This window comes from Podarcis gaigeae (assembly GCF_964106915.1).
Source record: "Podarcis gaigeae genome assembly, chromosome: 8".
Taxonomy (NCBI): domain Eukaryota; kingdom Metazoa; phylum Chordata; class Lepidosauria; order Squamata; family Lacertidae; genus Podarcis; species Podarcis gaigeae.
The window spans coordinates 47,963,204-47,984,182 of NC_139684.1; the positions used below are offsets into that span (position 1 = coordinate 47,963,204).

The following is a 20,979-nucleotide window of genomic DNA, read 5'->3' on the forward strand; positions in this document are numbered from 1 at the left end:
ACTGCCGGATCAGCAAGGTCATCATCTTCTATCAAACATAATAATAAAATATCAGCCAAAGCAGTGTGTGTGTGTGTGTATTTATAATAATAATAACAGTCTTTTAGTAGCTTGTAGGGAGGGAAAGACTCACGAGGAATAGCTTACTTGTGTCCAGATTCATGGGCAATAGTAAATGCCAAACCAAGCCCCGTGTCCTCATTGATTGTACAACTGCGGTATTTACTGCACATTCCACTGATTGGAGCAAAACCTGCCAAGGAAAGGATGGTTGAATGGCATTATATCTTTATTCTGCCACATAACATCACAGAGATTCAGAACATAGTTTGTGTTAGGAAGATTTTTTGCTCATTTAAGCTTTGTCATGTAGAAGAATGCACAAGGCAAACTCACATACACATGGCAATGCTGGGCCCAATCCAAGAAAAATGCATTCTGTCTGCAGCAGTTAGCCTACAAAACTAACACAGGCTCCTTTTCTCTGCTGACTCAACAACAGTCCCGTCAGTTAGGAAAGCTATTCTGGAAAAGGGCGCCAGCTCTTTCCTGAAGGTCAGCCAGAAAGAATGAGAATGCCCTTGGCCAGAGATATTTTCAAAAATCTGAAGCAACCTGACTGCACTGAAGATTCCCCAGGCACAGTGCCCATCCTCCAGAAGACCCTTTCCTTCATTTCAATACCACTGAGTCCAAAATGCTGCAGATCAGATAATCCTGTAGAAAGCTGTGAAAGACTGACATATAAACTTTCAAATTGACTCATTTGTTCTGGGCTGCCTTTGGGACTGGATTAGCAATGAAGGTAAGTATGTTGTTGAGGGGAGGGCATTAAAATTGGGAAACTCATATGTGGTTTTTGGACAGCCTCCTTTGATTGCTTATAACATGACCAAAGCAAAGATCATATTCCAAGCTATTCCTCTCAAGTTTCTTTCATTGTTTTCAGTTTATTTTAAAAGCTTCTTGTTGTAATGATTCCTTAACTTTCTGGAACTCTCAGTGCTTTTAAAACAGGCACAACTTTGCAGCTGGATTGCATCTACTACAACATGAGATATGTTCATTTCTCAGCCGTGATACCCTATAATATATCCTAGCAAATGGTTTCCTGCCTAGGAAGCCACCCCTCCCAGAGCATCCCTCATGTCCATCAGCCCCATAGCTGGAAACATGTGGATGACACAACGTTGGGGGAGGCTGCCATAGAATATGCCCATACCTAAAGTGTCGCATGGTTCATTCTTCCAGGAACATATATCAAATCCAGTAAGCAAGATGGCGTGGTCATGACGCTTCCCATTCTTTCCAACCAGAGCTGATTGCCACTGGCAAAAGCTGTTTAATGACTGGTCTGCATGGTGGTTGATCATCAGTCCACCCTATAGACAAGGGGGGGAAATCTACTACCAGCAACTGAAAAAGGAAGAATTTTTCAAAGGCAACGAAAGTCTTATGAGGAAAGATCTACAGGGCCGGATCAAGGGAGAAAGGGGGTGTATGACCTGGGTGGCAGGTTAGGTGGGCAGCAAAATTCCCAGTTGGCCAGGAATGGGGAAAGAGACTTTTCCAAAGCGATTGGCTGCATCTCCTTCTCCTCTAAACCTGGAAACAGAGAGTGGGTGATTGCTGTTGTCACTCAGCAAATGTGAGGCAGGAGTGGTGGGGCTGAGCTGAGGGTGCATGCCCGAGAGAGATGCAATGAGATGACAGCAAGCCTGCCTTGTCACTGTGCCTGCTTTCCAGGCACACTGTAGCCTCAATCATTGGTAGTACAAAAATGACACATGTTCATATGTATGATTTACAACATCATGAGAATTCCCCTATGGAATTCCCTCTGCGGAATTGAGCTTGTATACATCCTCCCTGAGTCTGATGAAACATCACTTACGGGTTCCTGTTCCAGAAGAAGAAGGCTCACAACTACAATATTGATGTCACTTCCAATTGTGCCATCCTTAAAAAGACTTGATACCTATGTGAAGGTTAGCACAAACAAAAGAGAAAGGAAAATAACAAGCAGTAAGCAAAAGGAAAATAAGTTTTTAATCCATCCCTACACAAGTACTATATTAAATGCAGACAGCACCAAGATGTGCTGGGTGACATATTAATTTACAAAGACATGATCCTTCAGGAAATATTTCTATGCAATTCACAACACGAAATTAATTGGATCATCAGTCTTAAACATTTTTGCAGACAAACATTAATGGCAGTGATAGCCCAATGTCTTCAATACAATAGCCTGATGATTCAGTGCCAGAATTTGAACTGGGGTTCTTCCAGGTTCACAGCTCAGTTGCTTACCAATGGTCACATCTGAACATTGAATGAGCCACAGCAAGCCCCAACGTCATGTGCCCCCCTCTTTTCCCCCTCCTCTGGCACAGCCACATAAGGAGGCAAAAGGAAGCTTTCACTTCTGTTTTCTGTTAACCACACTTTAGTGTTGCATTCAACCCCTAAACAGTGACCACAGCTAACTATGGTTTGGCAAAACAAGCCAGCTTCATATCCCATCATTTGAAGTGAAAATTAACATTAAGCATATTGTGTCAATTTAATGACATCACAAGGTGCAGTTAAACACCACTGGATAGTTACTTATGGGAGAAGCTGTTCTATTCCATACTCAAGTGTCAGGGCTTTAAAGGTCAACGCCAGAACCTTGAATTAGGTCTGGAAATGAATTAGAAGCAAGTGCAGGTGAAAAAGTACTGTTGTGACCCTGGTTAGAACTTCACAGGGCAAGAATTGTGCCTGGAAACAAACTATGAGCTAGTACAAAAAGCAAGTGTGGTATCCCTTCACATCCTTCCCCTCTGCCCTTAGCTTCAGATCCAACCATCTGTACCCTGTCCCTCATTAATGAAGGGTGACTGGACTGATTTCCAAAGAAGGAGGCATTCAGACTTCTGAGCAATGCTCTTGCTAGCATAAGCAAGGGGAGAGGTCAGAAGGGGAAGGAAGGAGCAAGTTCATAACCTTATTTCCTTCCTCACACCGGAGCAAGGCTTAATCACTCAAACAAGGCCTTGGGTTTGAGTCCATTGTGTGCTTTAATTTAAAATGACACAGCTTCTTGCAAGTACAAAAGCCATGCGTGGACCAGGCCAAGCACTGCTGTGAAAAAGGAAATGATTTAAGAAAGAAAAGCACATCTCCATACATATATTTCATTCTATCTTTGCTACACAAGACCATCAGGCAGCTTTGAACCAAAGCTCTGCCAAGGATTCTCTCATTTCCATCTGTGCTCTGGAAGTCATATAGTCAGCACAGCCAAACCAAAAAAATACTGGCAGGGTGGTGAGGGAATACTCCTTTTGCTGAAAGTTTACCTTGTTTCAACGCCCTCCTTCTTGCTGCCACCCTCCATTATTGCCCCCCCCCCCAACTGTATCTATGCACTTGTGCACATTTATGTTGGGGGTTTTTCAAAAAAAGGAAAAAAGAAAACATTTGTGCACACGTTTCCAACACAAAAATAGTCGTCCAAACTGGTTTACAATTAAAATTAGAATAATTGGGTTGTATTCAACATAGCACTAAGATGAGCATTCTGTCAGCGCAAGGAATTCTCCTTGCACAACAGAATGTTCTCTCCCTCTCTCCAACACCACACAGCCCCTAAACTGCCAACTCAAAACTCAGACTCTCAGCTTGGGTGTTATGATTGTACACTTTATTCCAAAAAATAGGACAGGGTCCCAACAAAGGTTGAAGTGCAGGGTACAGATTCCTAAGGCATGGTAGGGCTCTACAATACACGGCAAGGCAAAAACAAAGAAATTGTTCCAACACTTGACACACACCCTGAGCTCCCCCTTTTAAGAGCAGGAGGACACAGTTATTCGTGTGATCATTTCCCCCAGACCTGGGACTGGACAAGCAAGCAGTCACACCTGTAAGTAGGCAAAGTTCACAAGGTCTCTTCAAGCCAGGCAGTTACCTCCACAGAGACAACTGGGGCACCTCACCATCAAATCTATCCTTGGGTGCATCTCTTGAGATGGATGGTCCCTTCCCACTAATGGGAGGCACCAAGGCCCTCTCCAACAGCAGTGATATTGTGTTCAGGGTATCTGATTACTTTGATTCAGCTCTGAAGGCCTTCTAGCAGTTCCCTCATTGTCACAAGTGAGGTTACAGGGAACCATGGAGAGCCTTCTCGGTAGTGGCAACTGCCCTGTGGAACGCCCTCCCATCAGATGTCAAGAGAATAAACAACTAAACAACTAAAAGGCCTTAGCCCAGTATAACTGGAGCATCTCCTCCTCCATCCTTCAGCCTGGACAGAGGTCCTCCTCCAAGGGTCTTCTGCTGGTTCCCTCACTGCAATAAGCAAAGTTACAGGGAACCGGGCAGAGAGCCTTCTCAGTAGTGGCAACTGTCCTGTGGAATGCCCTCCCATCAGATGTGAAGGAAATAAACAACTATCTGACTTTTAGAAGACATCTAAAGGCAACCCTGTATCAGGAAATTTTTAGTGTGTAATGTTTTACTGTTTTTTATGTACTATAAGTGGCCCAGAGTGTCTGTGGAAACCCTGCTAGATGGGCAGGGTGTTGTTGTTGTTGTTGTTATAATTTAGGTGGGTTGCTCTTCTGACTACCTGCTTGGCTCTTTCTCCCAGTCCAGATCCCCACTTTGGCCCTCCCCGAGGTCAGACTCTTCTCTAGGTTCTTGATTACTATATTCCAATCCTCCAGCACCTTCCTCTAGGCTGGGCACCTCCAAATCCCCAATCTCTACCTTGCCATCTGATTACCTCTGTGTTCATAGGCTTCATGACATGAAGCAAATCTGGGGGTGGTGCAGGGTGCACAGAGGGTGAAAATCCCACTGCTCTTCCTGAAATCTTGCATTAACAGGACAGGTTATTGGAATAGTGCCCACTGCAGGCAGCAGCATCTACTGTTCTTCCTTATCATCATCCCCACCACCACTCTTGGGGCCAGAGTGAACAAGCAAGTTGCAACAGTGAAGGGAATGAGCAGGTCAAGGAGACTCTTGGTACCAAGGTGTGGGTGCTCAATAGACACACAAACATGCCAGCCCTTAACACTGCCCCCAGTATGTAAGGAGCTTGAGTAGATGCTTGTAGCATTGCCAGCTAATGACAATTTTCTAAGAAGCTCATCTCAAAATGTATGTTGTGGTAAGTGGTTCCAGTAAGTGAGGTGGCAGAGGCTGGTAAGGAAGGCGTTGTCAAGCTTACCAGACTTTGAGAAGGTGTTGCAAGGGTGCCGGGGTGCTGTCAGAACCCTCCCAGCTCCCTTCCCAGTAAACAAGAAAAACACACTGAGTGCACAGATGGGGGGGGGGATAAAGAAATGGAGAGCAGAGAGCAGTAGGTTTCCCTGTCTCTCTATTTATTAATTTTACTTCCCCACTTGCCTAACCAATGTGAGTGCAAGTTGAGGGCTTCTTGTACTGTAAAAAAGGATTCATCAGCTGCACCACCCTTTCTTACCATGTTCATGACTGTCAAGATGTACGTAGTCACATTCTCCTTGCTGTGCTTCTCCAGCATTTTCCTGTCTGCCACAACTAGAGTTTCAACATTCAAACTTCCACTCTTCTGACTTTTAATGGGGGATCTTTTCAGCCTTGCCAAGCTCCGATATTCATCAGACAGGATGAATGTGTCCTCTGTGGGTGGTTTAGGTGTGTCTAAAAGGAAACAGAGCAGAGATTTGGAAATTGCTCAGAACTGACTTTTCTTTCTTTACGACCAGTTTAGCTCAGTCCTAAAGTGTTGAGGGACTAGAACCCTGAATGAATCTAGGATATTGTGATAGATGCCAAATGCTGATTAAAATGGGTTGTTAGCTGGGGAGTCCTTTTCAATACATTATAGTCCTGATTTATCCGTCTTTGTTAATTTTCTTTTTAAAGACACTTAATACAACATGTCACAGAGAGGAAAAAAATCTATCTCAAAAAGAATGAGTTTCACATGCTGCTATGGGAAACATTTCTAATTTCTACCTAATTATTTGTTATCTCCCTATGGGGCATGTGCACGCGCACACACATTCCCCTGTATATCTAGGGACCAATTCAAAAAGCTATACTGTGTGTGTGGCCCACTGATGATTCCACACACCCCAGGCTGCATTGTACACCAATCTTCAGAGCAGCAGCAACCCCAAGAGCACATGCACAAAGCAAACTGTGCTTGTTGCAACAGCAACCAATATTATGGTTACTGCTTTGGAATAAAGTTGTAGGAAACCTATTGACCATAAGCATGATGCCTTCTGGACCAAATGAAAACAGATGTGTATAGTTCATGCTAATTTATCCTAACAGACAAAGTTTCAACCCCTCCATCAAATAAAGGATTCTAAATGAGGGTTGAAACTATGCATTTTTAAGAGAGTTGAAGGTGGGATGACCAATGAGCCATTCTTTCTATAATGAATTGTATGTGCTTGTGGATGAACTAGATAGCTTAGCTGGTAAAGCATGAGACTCTTAATCTCACAGTTGTGGGTTCAAGTTTCCTGCATCGCAGGGGGTTGGACTAGATGACCCTGTGATCCCTTCCAACTCTATGATTCTATGATTCTGTGTCTTTATCATACAGTACTTGCACTTCTAGGCACCTGACATTTTGAAGGGCTGCAGAAGCCTACACTTAGGTCTCTTTACTCATGACATGTCAAGGATACATCTGAGGATGGGTGAATCAGTCAGTTTTAGTTTCTCCTACTTTCTCATTTTTTTCCAATCTTCAATTCAGTCCTGCACATTTGCACATCTGTTTCTGATCTATTTGTTTATTTTTAAAATCCTCATGAAAATGTGTCAGCGTTGCAGTACAAATTTCTCCTAATATAAACACTCTTGTGTGCAATTTTCCCTAATATACACATTTTTACAAAACACTTTCCCCTCATATTATGCATTTTGCATGTTGTTGTTATTAATACAGACATTTTATGCACACTTTACCCTAGTATATGCATTTTTGTACACACTGCTTGGCTGGCCTACTGTACTGCAAAATTTGGAGAAGTGTGAATTTTGACAAGTGGCTATGTAGTTCACATACTATTTTGGAAACTACAAATTAGGTTCAACTTTCAATGTGAAATGAAATGAATTTCTCCTCTATCCCTTGGTAGACATTATTTATTTTAACAGCACACCTAAAAATGTTAAGTATGAATGCCTGTACAAGTCTGCTTGGACAGCTACTGTGCAAATGCACTTACTAGGAATCCTGATTGGCTGCAGCTCCCTTGCCTCTGCATAATTTGTGAAATGACTCAGAGCCAACCATGGGATTTGTATCTACAGCATGGGAAACATTGAATTGTATCCAATGTTAGTTCAACTCAAAGTTGACCCACTGAAATTAATGAACAAGTCTGAGTAGAACTTAGCTGGATGCAACCCAAAGCCTTTTACTCAACACCTTAAACTTTTCATAGCTTCTCTCACCAGACAATGTATTTATTATAGGGATAGGTAGATAACTATTGTTACAGCTAAGTTAAGAAATATGTGTCTATCATACTACCTTATTTTATAAATCCAGACATCCCATCATTTAGCTGCTTTTTCTATTTCCACAACATTATTATTTCCCTTCTGTATAGCGTTTCTCTGTTGTTTGAGTCATCTGAGACAATCCACTAGGACCATGCCTTAAGACAGATGGCCACCCTTGATGAACTTTGGTTTTGCTTCCTTCAAACCCTGGAATTTGATGTATCTATAAGCTCTTTGCCATCTCTCTTACTGTGTCTGCGCAGAGCCTTGCTGAATAGAACCAGTCTTGATTAGAGTAGAAACTTCCATGTACTACAATGATACAAAGGAGCAATTTATGGTAAGGTACATACAGCTTAAACAAATGGGCTACTCTTCCCATCTGTTTTGCCTGACAGCCCCAACTTTTGACAGCTCTGGATAGTTTCAAGTGAGCTGACCCAACCTGAAGCAATCAAGGGTTATATCAATCCAATTTGACCAAAGCCCAGATCGACCCAAATTGGCCCAATTTGATTTTGGCATTCTGCGCCAGCTGAATCCAGTGCACAACCCTACAAAATATGCTTTTCATTCACTTGATCATGCATATGGTATTCTACTGCAAAACAACTGTGGCAAGAGAATGTATGGGCCATTTGAGCATTATCAACCCATTCTGTGCTAGACAAAGAAGTGGGTTACAAGACTGGTCAAATCAGGTACTGTAGAGATCAGCAGTATTACCAGATGAAGCTTTTGCTTGACTATACTTATCTATTCAAACTGCAAGTAGGAATCACATGTTTCGGTGCTCACAAATATGTAAAATACCTGCATAGAGAAAATGGACACATTGGGGAGAAAAGCTCTACCATAAGGTATGTTATGGTTTATTTATATCCCACTTTTTGGTCCAAAGGCCTCCAGTGCAGTGAAAAACATATTAATACAAAAGAAAAGTACAATAAAGAGTACAGCCGATCAATCATGTCACTTTTCAGTTGGAGACCAGGCTAACACAGAGAGAGACAATCACAGAGAGGGGGGGAGGGGAGAGAGGCTGCTTCAGCCTTTTACCTAGGAACAAACACATCCACAAGCAATAGTCCATGCCAGAGGTCCCTCACTCTTGCCATATTTCAAGGGAGAAACTTACTCTCCTTCGGAATTTTCCCTTTGGAACTCATCCACCAGTGGCAACCCACTACCAACTGCGGCCTCCAAATAAATAGGCTTCCCCCTTGGAAACCAGCCACAACTGTGCCAAAATTCTTTCCAAATGCAGCTAGCTGGCCAAATCTTTTGACTGTGCCAACAAGCTACTGTTCTGCAGCTGCAGCAGGAAAGGGGTGGAGAGGCAAAGATGACATTCACCATATTTGAGTACCCCGCTAACTACTATTTTGGAAGTTGACTTGGGGAAGCAAGGTTTAGCTAAGTGAAGCAGTCAGGGGGTGGTCTGTAGGTTTAATGATGACTCCCCTATCTTGTCATACTTCCCCCCCCACCTCATCTTGTCATACTTTATTTGAGAACTGGGCTCTAGCCAGAAGCAGGTTGCTGGGTGGCGTGAAGCAATTACACTATCTTTCTTGCATGTGGGCCACTTCTGTTTACTGCAGGGAAAGGGGCCAGGCAATGAGGGGGTTAGTGCAGTACAACTGCACCAGACCAATCCAGTGTACCTGCCTGTGCATAATAACCAACCTCAGTCTCCTTCCCCCCCTTCAGTCACCAAGTGACTGGAAAGCAACAAATGGGGGGGGGGCTTTTCTCTCCTCACCCCCCAAAAAAACCCCAAAATGGATCTATTTGTTCCCTTCCTCTTTCTAGGTGGTGAGAGTGGCAGAGGTAATCACATGGTCCAAAGACAGAGTATTCTGAAAAATGAACATAACAAGCATGACTATCTAGAAAGATAGGAAAGATAAAGGACTGATATTGATGCAGCACTGCTGTTTAGGCACCCCAGTCCTGGGATCCATAGCCTGGTCCTCAGGCTGCCACTGCCTCCCCTAATCCTGCACAGAGGCTTTGGGGTGGGGTGCTCAGGGAGCAACAGCAGGAAGAACATGGGGAAAGATCAGTTGTGTGAGTAAACTTCCATCCCCTTGCCATTTGAAGTCAAGCCACAAAGCACATGACTTCATTTGTTTAGCTGGGAATATGAGATTATATGGTCTTCACATAATATATATGTTTAGTGCATGCAGACAGTAGTTTCTCAGGCCACCTTGTCCTGAGATTAGTCTTGTCTTTGCTGTTACTATTAAGAAGAAAAGGGTTATTAAAAAATGGGGGAAGAATTTTACTAAAGCGTGACTTGCTAAACATGATCCACTTGGCATGCCTTGCTCTGTAATTATGTATCTTGGGATAAGTGGCTTGAAAAGAATGCTGACTAATGCTGATTCTATAAAAGCTGCATGTTGAGTGCAATTATTAAAGAAAGTTAAAAGGGGCAAATGTTACACATATGCCGTAAATGCTGCACTGTGCTAAAGTTTTCTTTTTCCCATTATTATTTTTTAAAGCTGATCTATTACAAGTATGGGTTTAACTAAACAGTCTTTTTAAAAACTACAACAAAGTCATCTTTCAAATTGAAGCAAATGAAAAGCACACAAATAAATAACTAGGTCTCTAATGGGGAACACTAACATCCAGAAAAAACAAGGAATCTCAGGCGAAGCTGCAGCAATCAATTCCCATTGTAACTCAAATTTGTATTGCCAAATACATCCAGGTTTGGTGTTCATAATGGGGATAAGCAAGCAAACAAGCTATCCAAAGCAGTCCTAATCATGGATTAATCTAGGAGAAATGAATTTGTGGTTGCCTCTTGCCCCTTGAACTCCAGATGCTTAAGGCCAACATGCCCAGAGCCTCTGTTTATCCAGAGTTATGGATTTGGGAAGCTATGTATGCAGGCCAGTCTTTGCCAGCTTGGTGCCTTCCAGATGTTTTGGACTATAATTCCCATCAGACCAGCCACAATTCCACTCCAATTCTACATGCAATTTAACAATCAATTCCTCTTCCCCAGGAACTCTAGAAACCGTAGTTCTGGAAAGGGAAATGGTGGTCTCTTAACAACACTCAGCACCCTTAACACACTTCAGACTACAGTACACAGGATTCTTGGGGAGGACTGTTTACAATGGTACGATAAGGCTTTAAATGTATGGTACAGATTGGGGGAGGCACTGCTCATTCTCTTTTATTTGGACATTTTAAAAAAATGCAGCAATCACCAAAGCAATGCCTGCAGACCACTGCAAAAAACAAACACCTAATAATCTAAGAACATCAAGAAAAGAGATAGAAAGTTTCCTTACATACATTTCTTGCGACGTCCACAAAAATGCTGCTTTTGAAACCTTCCGTGGTGGTAACCGTGAGCTTGGACGTGAGACTTGTGGGCAGTGTGATTTCTGTGATGGCCAGGGGGGAAGTGATGGGGATTGGAATCTACTTTGTGCACCTTCTCTTCAGCGGTCCGTTTGTACAATACATGAGGGTGGTGTCCGGCAGGTGGCGTATAGTGGTGTTCCTGTGCTAGGTGTTGAGGTAATGGAGATATAAGGAAGTCATTCTCCCGTGTCCTTATCAAACCTGACTAAAGAGATAAATATAAAGAAAAGATAAGGTTATACTTAGGTACACTAGGCAAAGAGTTTCTCAAATGCAGCCACAAGGAATCTTAAGAGCAGGTCACCAACCTTCTCCGTTGCCTTGTATGAGATTTGATCACACTATGGTCACATTCACACCACACATTGAAAGCACTATGATAGATCCTTAAACAATCATGGCTTCCCCCCAAAGGATTCTGGGAACCAAGTTTGTTAAGTGTGCTAAGATCTGTATCCCCCTCCCAGAGCTACCATTTCCAGAGTTCCCTGTGATGATGGGTTGATTATTAAACCACTCTTAGAATTGGGCGGGAAATAGGGGGTTTCCTAACAACCCTCAACACCCTTAAAAACCACAGCTCACAAAATTATTTGGGAGAAAGTGTTACTGTTTTCACAATTAAAAACACACAAACTGATGTGGAAATAAGATTGCAAATTTGAGAAACTGAGAGAAACCAAAATTGATAGATTCAGCCATGTCTCTTAAGGAACTGCAGGCAGCTAGGCATGTGAACATTTACAAATCTCATTGTAAATATCTGCTAGTCCTATTGACGTCTCACTTCTTAGGTATTAAAGTATTTAAAATATCGACCGAACTGTCCACAAGTCAGAAAGCTGGGCAAAGCTTTGTGAATCACAAAGTTGTGTACTCTCCTTCACACACCCCCGAATTAGGAAAAAACAACCCATTCCCTTATTATTGTTCTTAATATATCCAGCTCTAGTTTAAAGGGCCAACATGGACTTTATTGAGGTCTGTGCTGCTGCAAACCTTGTTAACCACTTGTCAGCTTCTGTAGTATATGTATAACAGATTCATCATAACCAGATGTGCAAATAAGTTTGGTTACTCAAAGACTGTGTACTCAGAAGCAATGTACCATGTTGTAATGGTATTCTAATGGTATCTTGTGAGCTGCCCTGACCATTTTACATTTAAAAGCAGTATACATATTTTTTTCACAAATAAATACTATGAGGTCAAATGCTGTGGTAGAAATACAATAGCATGCAGATACGTGTCCTCTTTTGACCTTTTTGGTAATGTAGTAACACTTTTTTTACTATACATATGTGGCCTTCCTTCTGGGTTACTGGGTATATGACAACATCCTAAGAACTCCTTCAGATGGCCTGTTCATTAAGCATTCATCCTGATTTACTTGATGTGGGGATTAGACTATGTCTGATCTTTATTGCACATTTGTCCTGATTTGTTTGCAGGGATTATACAATGCATTATACAACAATGAGCACACACTCTAATTTGCTTGTGGAGTGTTTATAAGTTTTCCCATTAATCAGTGATCATCCCACATTTTGCAATGTATTACTCTGTGACTTTCCTAACTGCAATAATGCAGTTTGTTGTTGTTTTTTAAGTGGATTTGTTGCACTGGTGTGACTGAACCCTTTAATCCACTTTCATTGCATAAACGTCAATTTCGAGTATGCACTTGAATCCCTTTCACAAAGTACTGACAGTCTAGAGGTGACCTAAAATGTTTCTGCACAAATAGGAAACTCTGGGTTATTATCCTTCTTACTACACGGATTGTATATCATGTTGTTAGTTGAAAATTATGATATCTTCCCATTAGCAGCTTAAAACACAGCAAGGTCATCTCCCATCCCCAATCTGCATTTCAAGCCTCATTTGCACAGTGTTCACATCTGAGAAGGGGCAGTACATTATTGGTTTCCCCACCCCTGCAACCCCACTCCCATGGATCTGTGTGTGCACAATGATCTCTGCATGTGCAATGGCTTCCTCAAATGTCCCTACTACTGCCTACTCTGCATCCAGTTTTCTAATCAGATTGAAACTGGTTTGAGGGAAAAAAGTGCATCAAACATTTGTCAAGAAACTGCAGGACTGATATGGATTGTGGCTAATGTGTGACTGTGGCTTCAGCATCTAGCAGTGGGAGCACACTGAATGCAGAGTAAGTTTTAATATGAGCATATTCTTAGTTTGGAAAAGATTCACAGCACCACAGATCAGAGAGAAAGAACATGGTCCCAGGCATCTTCAGCTAAAGAAAATGAAGCAGCGGGAGTTTTTGTTATTGCTGTTTTAACTTGCCTAAAGTCCCAGGGAGTTGCTGGCAGTTTAAAAAACAAAAACAAAATACTGGCCTAGGTGAACCAGTGCTATCTAAACTTGGTGGAAGGCAGCTTTATATGTTTATATGAAAATCATGCACTTATAGTTGGCCAACAGTTTCACAGCTGGCCTGCAGGTTTCCATAAAGTATCCCACTGACCACTGTGTAAAACAGGATGCTGAACTGGATAGACCTTCACTGTCACCCAAAAGTTTTTTTTAAAAAAAATACTTCACTGAGCCATGATATGATTGCTGCGATCAGCACCTGGTATCCTTGAGCAACTGCAAGGGCTCCAATGGCCCAGTAGTTTCTACTGCTGATGCCTCCCCCACCCTTTCCATTTATCTATTTATTTGTTGGTCTGGCACACCAAGAAGTACCAGAGTACCTACCTGCCTGCAGACTGCCTCACCAGAGTGGTGCATGCTCTAGTTATTGCCTGCTTGGAGTACCGCAATGCACTCTATGTGGGGCTACCTTTGAAGGTTACCCAGAAACCACAACTAATCCAGAATGTGGCAGCTAGACTGGTGACTGGGAGTGGCCTCCGGAACCATATAACACTGGTCCTAAAGGATCTTCATTGGCTCCCAGTGCATTTCTGAGCTGACCTTTAAAGCCCTAAACGGCCTCGGCCCAGTATACCTGAAGGAGCATCTCCTCCCCCATCGTTCAGCCTGGACACTGAGGTCCTCCTCCAAGGGTCTTCTGCTGGTTCCCTCACTGCGAGAAGCAAAGTTACAGGGAACCAGGCAGAGGGTCATCTCGGTAGTGGCGCCCTCCCTGTGGAACCCCCTCCCTTTAGCTGCCAAGGAAATAAACAACTATCTGACTTTTAGAAGACATCTGATGGCAGCCCTGTATCAGGCAGTTTTAAATGTTTGTTGTCTTAGTATGTTCTGATATATGCTGTGAGCTGCCCAGAGTGGCTGGGGAAACCAGCCAGATGGGCAGGTGTATAAATAATAATAGTTATTATTATCTTGTCTCTTAGTGGAAGCAGAACATAACTATCATGGCAAGTAGCCACTGATATTCCTACCTTCCATGAATTTGTCTAATCCCCTTTTAAAGCCATACAAAGTGGTGGCCATCACTACCTCTTCAGGGAGAAAATCTCATCATTTCATGAATGTGCTGTGTAAAGAAGTACTTTCTTTCAGTCTGATTCTGCCAACATTCAGCTTCATTGGATGGCCTTAAGTTCTAGCATTATGAGAGTTCTAGCCTCCTGACCTTGTGTCATTCTGGGGCATACTTGTAAATGTAAAGGGCTGCTTGATGCTCCCTGGATCACTGTCATAGCAGCCCCTGTGAAAAGCCAATGACAGAGCAGGAGGCCCAGCAGAGGACACTTTGCTCAGGGGCCTCCTCAAACCCCATGCAGCTGTGGCTGCAGTTTATTACACTATGAAAATAAGAAAAGAGACTTCACCAGGAGCTATTTGTTCCTTCCTCTTTTCAAAAGAAATTAACTAAGCCTGCCCAGCCTCATCTAACATCTTCTTTGGAGTAAAACCTTTGCTGTCAATGAAAATACAAAAGAAGTTCATCTTTGGCAAGGGCTTAATTCATTTGCTTGCTTTGCTCAATGTGCTGGTAATCTTCAAACTGGCAAGCCACACTAGGGCATGGAGAAGCAGATCCCTACAGGGGACAGAACTGATATTTTAATCCTTAAGATTTATGTCATCATTTATTAAGAAATGACACCATTCATACGAAGTTCTGGGCAAAAGGGGGGAAGGGAACCTCATAGTCTTCTGGTATTCTACACCAGAAACAGGGCATCTGCTAACTGATTTTACAGAGAGAGAGAGAAAGAGAGAGACAGAAAAACATAGTAAATCTGTTCTTTATTTTGCTATTCTAAAGGTTTCCAACATCTGAAATTATTCCTAGAGGATTCATTTCATAAATGATTTGAACCATATGATTTGAATTGTCTGTGTTTCCCTTTCAAGAACCTGCTTGTGATGTGCACTGCATTGCAGACATCACATTGGTGGGCTGAGAATTCCAATGATGTGTAAGGAACTTATTAGGACTGTCCGCTGATTAAAGAATGCTCAGATGATTGATCACCATCCCTTATTATAAATCTGCATATTACAGAAGGCTGGAAATGGGTGCCTTTTTGAGATACTGAAAAGAATGTAAGAATAATTTAATGAACAATTTTAGCAACATGTTGTTATTCATATTTTGGGTTTTTTTATTTCCTATTACTGTAACATGCCAAAACTACAATAAAAAACAAACAAACAGGAATGTATCCCTAATTGGAGCCTTGCCAATTTAACTATTCCTCCCTGATTAAATTTGTTCCCCATTGATTAATCAAAGCTTTAGTTGATTAATCAGTTGATTAAGCCAATTAAACCCTGCAGTCCAGTTCAAAGTTGTGAGGGGTAAACTTCCCTTTGCACAACATTGTGGGAGAAAATGGGTAAGGTTTATGACTTGAAAAAGTTATAAGTTGGCTTGTAAGTTCATTGCATCTTTTTACATTGCCATATTTTAAAATATTTCATCAGCTGTGAACTGAAGCTGTGACTGAGGCCTATGACTTTAACTGAAAACAGTGAAACACTCAAATTGTTTGTATTGTTTGGTTAGTTGTCCCCTTTGCAGAGGACAGTTCTCTGTTTGAAGTGCTGTCAGAAGTCTTTCTTCTGTTTGTAGGGCTGCCCAGTCCAAGCTCCATTTATAGACAAAGAACCCTAAGGACAGAGATCAGGAGCCTTACATTTGGCCATCAACAGCAGACTGAGCAGGTATTCAGATCCTCTGGTCAAAGTCTTCCCCATTAAAGTGAGATGTGTTGTATTTCTGTCTATTCATAAATCTGTTCTAGCCCTGTCTTCCTTCCCTTACTCTAGTATAATATATTAATCTTGCCATAATTCCATAACTAGTAGCGGATGGTGTGATGAGTTGTTACTGCTTACCAGGAGGGGAAGGAGAAGGCACTGTGGCACAATCAAACCACTCATAGGAGCCAACTCTGAGGGGCCAAGATCCCTTCATACCCCCATAAAATATTTGAGGGGGTCAGGCCCCCGCAAAGTTGATGGGCATTGTGATTCAAATGGTGTGTGTGCACCACGTCACATGATTGATTATGCGGGGTGGGGCTTACCTGCCTCCACTCAGTATTTAATTCAGGTTGGCACCCTTGAAACCAGTACACTCAATCCAGCACTCCTCTGGTCTATCAGCACTGCGCCACTCTCCTTGCACCTTGCCTGTCTCCTCCTCGAAAACCAGCAGCAATTTACTTGCCTGGATGTTGGCTAAGTGCCTCCACCACATGGTCTATTCTATTGTAATATATCTGCTCACTGGACAGCTGGACCAATTCATATAACAAACCAGGTAATAATGGTAAGGCTCAGCAACATCACTAGTTCCAATCTCTCATTAGAAGCCATTATCTTCTTATGTATGGCAATGGTGTACCAAAAAAAGGCCCAATTGAGACTAAACATGGTAGAAATAATATCTGAATCATCAAAATAAATCTGCATAATGCCTGAATGTTTAAACAAACTGGAAAAGTTTATTTCCAGAGAGAGGGGGGGGAGAATGTGTGTGTGTGTTTTGTGACATGGTATCTTTCAGTATTTTTAAAATAATCTTTAAAAGTTTAGGAAGTATGCACAGAACAGCAGGCCACCACTTCAACAGCTTTAAAATGTGACCTAGTCTTTGCCCCATGCCAACTACAAAAAAACATAGATTGCTGATATACTATCAAGCCATGAGATCTGTGCACCCAGAAGGCCAGAGATAGGTTCAGCCATAGATTTCATAACAGTCTAGTGTGATTGTTATTGCTGAAGTGCCAGTGCTGATGACAGCAGGGAACAGGTTGGCAGCTGATCACACTGTGCTACACTATCCTAGATTTAAGTAGTACAACTTGCATTTCCCCTCTTCTTTCTTTTAGATTTTATGCTGGAAAACTTCAAATGCAATTGAACACTAGCTGTATCGCTATTATGTCATGGTGGTTTGCATTGCATCTGGTTAGAGAGAATAAAAATCTGGTGATGGCCGTGGTTTTGAGCCCAGCCTCCAGACAGAAAACATTAAGCTTTTTAATGATGCATCTGCTAGAAGTGGTTCACACTCTGATATAGATATAGATATCACTTCATTACTCATTACTCGATGACTCACAGCTGAACGTGCAAAGTGACGCAGTTGAAAAGGATTGCATCTGACATAATCTGAGCTGATATGGAAGTTTCACCTGTAGCATTTTATATCTCTTGGCGCATTCAAACATGCCAAAGAATCACTTCCACAGACAACACTTGATCACTGCAACATTGGATGTTGAATGCCTGTCATGACCCATACCACTGCAGAGGGGTAACTGCTCACCCCTGGGTGCCCCCCCTTGCTGTTGCTGCTCATTGTTTATTGGCTCTCTCTTCAGCATCCATCACTGTCTCTAGTTGGCTGTGTGGACAGAGCCAAGAAGAAGGCGGAAAGTAAATGGTCAGCCATGACCACAGGAAGGAGAAATTTCTGTGCCGAGGCAAGGCAAGGCAAGGCAAGGCAAGGCAAGGCAAGGCAAGGCAAGGCAAGGCAAGGCAAGGCAGATATCAGCTGGGTGCAGGGTGACCTTATACAGCTTCTAGCAGATACTAAATTAGCGCATTACTAAATCTTCTAGCAGATACTAAATTAGCGCATGCAAACTCAGCCAAATACTACTCAGTTATTCCGGACTGCATACCTGATGTTAGTCATATTGAGCAAATGAATGTTATGTTGATGTAATCAAACTATCAGATAATGAGATGTCTGAACCTGAGAACATTTATTGGGATTTGTTCCACTAAAGTGCCTTTATGATGGAAACTCTTGAACAAATAGGATTATGAATTGAGTATCTGTGTGGTCAAGGTTATGATAACATGAAAGGCAAAGAAAATTAAGTATAAAAGAGAATCCTGGACATAAACACACGTCTTTTTTTTGCCCTGAAATACACACTCTTTAAATTTAGTAGTCAATAATGCCACTAAGTGTTGCCTGGAAGCAACTAGTTTCTTCAGTTTTGTTCAACAGATCTAAAATTATTTCTCTGCATCAACTTGGCATTAGCAAATTCTAACTAGCCATGTATCAGACTTAGGTATAACTGTTAATCCACTGGGCAAAACAAGATGGAGAGTTGGATCGGTACTTTGAAACCACTGAGATATATATGATGCTTTAATAGAGATCTTTGATGACACATGCCTTAAAAGTTTATCTGGAAATACTTCCCAAATTGAAGCTGAAGCCTTTGCTGATGCAATTTGTAAATTCATATTTGTGGTATCTCTTTTTACATGGTGCAACATCCTTTTTTGAAGTTAATTTTACAAACAAGCTACTACAAAATAGAGAAGCTGATTTAAATTCAGCTACAAACCAATTGCAAGTGACCAAGAATTACCTCGTGGGCTGCAGGTGTGATGGGACTTTCAACAAGTTTTGATAGATGCTACTGAGACTGCAAAGTAGCTAGAAAAACCATTAAACTTCAAGATAGAACAAGTTAAAAAAAGGTGAAAGAAATGGCAGTTTGAGTATGAGGCCCAAGAAGAGGCACCACAAGATCCAAAGCAAAAATTCAAAGTGGGTTTCTACCTTTGCCAATGATGATTCTCATTCTCATTAAAACAAAAAATAAAAAAAAAATGTCCAGTGGCACCTTATAGACCAACTAAGTTTGTTCTGGTATAAGCTGAATACCACTTATCTGGTATAAGTGTGTATGCACACTTCTTCAGATACACATTGTAATTCCCACTGCCCTAACAGCCTCCTGAACTCCACCTCACATTGTTCAAGGGGAGTTCCATACTCTCCAGAGTGCCTTTTCAGGGCATTTCAGGGGAAAGGAGGGGAAATGTTTCATTAACTTCCTTTAGTTTTAACAACACATTTTATTACTCAAGTCACAAAACTAGTAAAAATTCCTTGTTAATTTAGGATCCAAATGATTGATAGATAGTCAGATGAAGTAACAAGTGCTGAACAACTTGTGTTGTAGGATGAGGAGTGGACTTGGGCTAAAAATAAGACTAAAAGATGAGCAGAAACAAAACAAAAATCCTGACAAACTTTAAATGATGAATGCTTTCAAGCTGCCTGGCTTCAGTTTTGCTATGAAAGGGGTGTGTGGATGCATTCAGCATAATGACATAGCTTTCTTGAAGACTCTATATTTTTAAGCTTCAAATGTTAAGCTGGCTTAAACTACATAGCATTTTAGTTCCCCCACAAATTAAAGGATCTTCAGTGATCTTGAACCTTCAAACAACCATTTTGTTCTTTGGCTAGAAGACCGCTCAGTTCAAGTTAGTGCCACAAGAATGAACGCTATTTCTGAATGCTCAGCAATGGTTAAAAACAAGGTAGGAAAACTAGTCTCCCTTCTAATTATTCAGATATGAACAGAGAAAGAGAGAGACAAGGTTCCACTGAATGGTGCCTTTGTGCTTTGGCAGTTGAGTGGATCTTTTAAAAACATCTCCGAAACATCCGTTTCCAACGTTGTGTAGCAATGATGCAGTATTTAAATCCATTTCCTGGGCTGGGTTTTTAAGAAATCATGCATTGTTCTATATTTTAAAGTACAGAATTTAAGTACAAAGTGAAATACTCTACATTCAATCTTAGAATGTTTCCCTCTGTACTTAAATTATTTGGCTTTCTCTGTAAAATGAAATGCTGAAATATAAAATAAAGTGATGCCTTGCTTCCTATTCCCCTGCTCCCTACATCAATGAATGTCTGATGGAATTACACTTTATATGTAATCCTGTGGTTTCTTCTTTTATAATCTTTAACATTTTTTCCCCACACATACAGTCAACAGATTCAAAGAGTAGAATTCAAAGTGAAGGCAAAAAAGAACATGGCTATTCTTAACATCATGCTTGGGGGAGGGGCAGACTTTGGTCATTTGGCTCCATAAGAGGGGCAAAATGTGGTGTGCACACACACGCCAGTTACCCATTTAATATAGGTATTATTATCATTATTCTGCACCCCCTCAGCTCAGTGTCCTGTGTGGAGGAACAGCTCACACCACCCTTAATTTGGCACTACTGGAGAAGGGCCATTGCTCAGTGGTAGAGCAACTGCTTTACATACAGAAGGTCTCAAGTTCAGTCCGGGCATCTTCAACCAGTGCTGGAATTGTCCCCTGTCTGAAACCCATGTAGGTAGTCATCACTGCTTCATGTTCACTCTACTTCAGCAAGGTTTGTTCTTTGATGTGCTTGATTATTTTATCTTTAACAAAACTTTCCTAGGACAGATGTTGAGCTAACTGGCCTGAAATGTCCAGCATCCCTTTCCTAAATCTGGTGTTATAATGGCTGCTTTCCTGCCCTCAGGTATACAAACTGTTCTTAGGGACAAGTTACACAGAAGAGCAGTAATTTCATCTTTCAGTTATTTGAGAAATCTCATGCAGATACTCCTAAGCCCTTGCAGGTATTCCCTCTGCACAACTGTTTTGTGGTTAGTTGACTTATTTTGTTTAGAGTTTGGGCTTTCTTTAGGTCAAGGAAAGGGCAGAATGCTTTACATGGGTCCCGCCAAAAATGGGGTCTAGAATGCACTTCCTGCACAAAACGAGGATTGCCTGTAGAATGAGGGGATGAATGAGGCAGGAGCACTCAGCCCTGATCCTCAGTTCATGAAATATGGTTTAACCA

At 41.7% G+C, this 20,979-nt stretch overlaps 1 protein-coding gene across 3 annotated transcripts in view; it reads right to left on the reverse strand.

The window, feature by feature from the left end:
- ADAMTS18 (ADAM metallopeptidase with thrombospondin type 1 motif 18) overlaps positions 1-20,979 on the reverse strand; it is a 99,880-nt gene that overhangs the window by 53,009 nt on the left and 25,892 nt on the right. For all 3 annotated transcript variants that reach the window (XM_083752331.1, XM_083752330.1, XM_083752329.1), the window contains exons 4-8: positions 10,837-11,113; positions 5,483-5,682; positions 1,895-1,978; positions 1,223-1,382; positions 148-253 (exon numbers count right to left, since the gene is read on the reverse strand). In XM_083752331.1, the coding sequence (XP_083608457.1) occupies positions 148-253; positions 1,223-1,382; positions 1,895-1,978; positions 5,483-5,682; positions 10,837-11,113 (827 nt within the window). The remainder of the gene's footprint in view (positions 1-147; positions 254-1,222; positions 1,383-1,894; positions 1,979-5,482; positions 5,683-10,836; positions 11,114-20,979) is intronic.